The 3,429-nt window shown below is 45.8% G+C and overlaps 1 protein-coding gene across 1 annotated transcript; it reads left to right on the plus strand.

Annotated features, from left to right (window-relative positions):
* Nucleotides 1-2,050: 2,050 nt before the first annotated feature.
* Nucleotides 2,051-2,666, plus strand: LOC114633813 (ubiquitin-conjugating enzyme E2 S-like). Its single transcript, XM_028782434.1, has one exon. It carries the CDS (start codon nucleotides 2,052-2,054, stop codon nucleotides 2,664-2,666), a length of 615 nt encoding a protein of 204 aa, XP_028638267.1. The 5' UTR covers nucleotide 2,051.
* Nucleotides 2,667-3,429: the final 763 nt, after the last annotated feature.

The raw sequence follows: 3,429 nt of genomic DNA on the forward strand, positions 1-3,429 counted from the left end.
TGACACAAACTAGAATTATGTAGGAAAATGGAATCTCATTTAAGAAAATGCTTCCATCAGATTGGTCTACGGTCAAGTCTGTAGGCATTTCCTTGATTAATGATTGATGTGAGAGGGACCACTCTAGTGTGGGCAGTACTACTTTTGGGCAAGTGGTCCTGGTTTATGTAAAAATGTAAGCTGAACAAACCATGAAGAGCAAGCCAGTAAGCAACTTTCCTCCATAGTGTCTGCTTCAGTTCCTGTCTCCAGGTTGCTATCTTGAGTTCCTGCCCTGGCTTCCCTCCATTATAAACTCTTGGACCAATATTAACTCATTCTTAATTTTCAGCTAATTTATAAGCCAAATAGTATTTTTCCTCACCAATCTGCTTTTGATCACAGTGCTTATCACAGCAACAGAAAGAAAAGTGGGATATTCATCACTGGTTTTCCTTTGAGATTATAAGTGTTGACCTCATTCATTCACTATCTTCATTGAAAATATCTCAACCTTAGATTTGGTTGGTGACATTGACAGTGTAGTGACTATTGTATGATACTGTGCATGTTTCTGTCTATATCAGTTTCTTCATATGAGTGACAAGAAGGTTGACTAGATAGCCAAGCTTCCTTTAGAATAAAGATTCAAGGATTCTGTAATACGTAAATCCTTATGTGATCTGATTGTATCATTCTCAACTCTACCTACATGTTTAAATGTTTCTTGGAAAATACTAAAATCAACAAAATGTCGCATTAAAGTTCAAAAAGATAAATGCAACTCTTTCAAGGAACTGACATCAGCATTTAACTTAGTAGATAGATCAGTACAGAGGCAGTCTCATTGTCTATTAAGGAATCAGTCCATTGCCTCTGCACTTAACTATGCTTCTGCACAATAACAGCAATTATTATTATTACTTTATAGATTATGAGTGACATGGCTTACATAGCTGCCCTCATATTGTCTTCTCGGTACAAAGCAAAATGTAACATTAAAAGCCCAACAAGAATCTGCATGCGTCCCCACCTAGTAAGCAGCTCTGTTGATAATGTACAATGAGCCTTGCAAATTGCACTTACCTAGAGCTTCACCTGGTTTTTCTTCAGACCCCCCATTTTCTTTCTTTATTTTTTCCCTTATATCATTCTATATCCTTATAAGCTTTCTTAAATCTTGTAATATGGCAAAATGTAAACAAACTGACAGGATGTTTCAAGAATGGAGTGTTCACATTCAAATTCTCACAAAATATCAGTATTGTGGGGCTGTAGAAGACATCCTTGGGTGTTTGACCACGCCCCCAGAACCCAGAGACCTAACAGGCAGTCCCACCTCCATTTAATCTGCATGGTGGGTCACGTAGGGCACAGGTAGAGGGCATGACTAACAGGCCTCTGCCTCAAGATTTACATATTAATAAATTACCTAAAGGCTAGGGGCATAGATAACTAAATTTTCATCTCCCTAGACCCTCCTCTTTCCCTCGATCCCCAATATAATGGGACCCCTCCTGGCATTTTGGGGGAGAGCATTTCATTCCAGATACAACTATTATGGCAAATAAAACTTCCATGTCTTCAATTCCACGTGTCTCCTGGAACTTTGGACTCTCTTGTGTAAGTGGGAAACTCTCCCACGGGAAAGCCTCTCCACCCCTTCCTGTTGCAGCCGTCTGTGGGGCTCTCTCCCCTGCAGCTGCGGTCTGTGCACACGCACCCTTGTGGGCTGGCTCCTTCCCGGCTCCGGGGACTCCCTTCCCCACCACCAGGCGGGCATGCTGGGTACCTACGCCCCTGCTCCTGAGACCCTCTCGTCACTGCTGGGCACGGGCTGCCTGAGCCCCAAGACACTGGCAAGATCAAACCATCAGCTGGGACCTCTGCTGTAGCACACGGGAGGCCTCATAAGAGATAAGGCATCCGAGTATGGAAGGGCTGACATAACGTCGGAAGCATTTTGTAGCGGGCGGCGGAGTTAGAGAGGAGCGGAACGGGCCTCGGGGCCTCGCCAGGGCCAAAGCAGCCAGCAGTTGGGCCCCCACCCCGGCAGTCCAAGGAATGCAGTCATGAACTCCAATGTAGAGAATCTGCCTCCCCACATCATCCGCCTAGTCTACAAGGAGGTGACAACACTGACAGCAGACCCACCTGACGGCATTAAAGTCTTTCCCAATGAGGAGGAGGATCTCATGGACCTGCAGATCACCATCGAGGGTCCTGAAGGGACTCCCTATGCTGGAGGTCTGTTCCATATGAAGCTCCTACTGGGGAAGGACTTCCCTGAATCCCCGCCCAAGGGCTGTTTCCTGACTAAAATCTTCCACCCAAATGTGGGCCCTAATGGTAAGATCTGTGTCGATGTGTTCAAGAGGGATTGGACGGCTGAGTTGGGCATACGACAAGTGCTGCTGACCATAAATTGTCTGCTGATCCACCCTAACCCAGAGTCTGCACTCAATGAGGAGGCAGGCCACCTGCTTTTGGAGAACTATGAAGAGTATGCTGCCCGGGCCAGTCTGCTCACAGAAATTCATGGGGGTGCATGTAGCACCAGCAGCAGGAGGGTTGAGGCTACCCGGGACCTGGGCAGTGGGGCTTTAGCCTCCTCTGCTGACCCTATGACCCCAGGGGTCCTAGGAGGAGCTGAGGGTCCCATGGCCAAGAAACATGCAGGTGAATGAGATAAGAAGCTGGCAGCCTAGAAAAAGTTGGACAAGAAGCGAGCGCTGAGACGACTGTAACGACTGTAGTGGGGCTCGTCTCTCTCCTTTCCTCCCCTCTTTTCTGTCCCCTCCCACTCTGTCTCTAAGTTATTTAAATTATGGCTGGGGTGGGGGAGGGAGTTGGGGGGGGGGCACCAGAACCTGGATTTGGTTTTCTAAATAAGAAGTTGGAAAAGCAAGAGAGAGAGAGAGAGAGGGAGAGAGAGAGAGAGAGAGAGAGAGAGAGAGAGAGAGAGAGAGAGAGCATCCAGATGATAATATAACAATCTATACAAAAGATGCTAGAGAGGAAAGTTCTACATGTTTATACCTGGCATCACCCAGTTGTAGGCAGTCAGTTAGAGAAGTCGAAGGAACATTTGACTTTGTTGTACACTATCTGCCTATACTTGATACTATACTAGGGTTCAAGGCTCCATGTTCAGGCCTACTTGCTACCTGACTGGTTCTGTGAACCATATTGGCACCCACTATCTTAGTATCCTAAACCCACATTAGAAGCCTGTGTGAATGAATACCAGGCCAGAACTCAATGGCCCAGACTTTAGGAGACTTTCACAAGCCACACGTGTACATAGTCTACATACACATTCACCACAAACTTATGCACATGCATGCCATATGTATATACCATATATACATATACCACATACACATAAACAACACACAGGAATCACACACAGAAATCACACACAAAAAAAACCACAAACATATAACACAC

This window comes from Grammomys surdaster, unplaced genomic scaffold, assembly GCF_004785775.1.
Source record: "Grammomys surdaster isolate TR1022 unplaced genomic scaffold, NIH_TR_1.0 752, whole genome shotgun sequence".
Classification (NCBI taxonomy): domain Eukaryota; kingdom Metazoa; phylum Chordata; class Mammalia; order Rodentia; family Muridae; genus Grammomys; species Grammomys surdaster.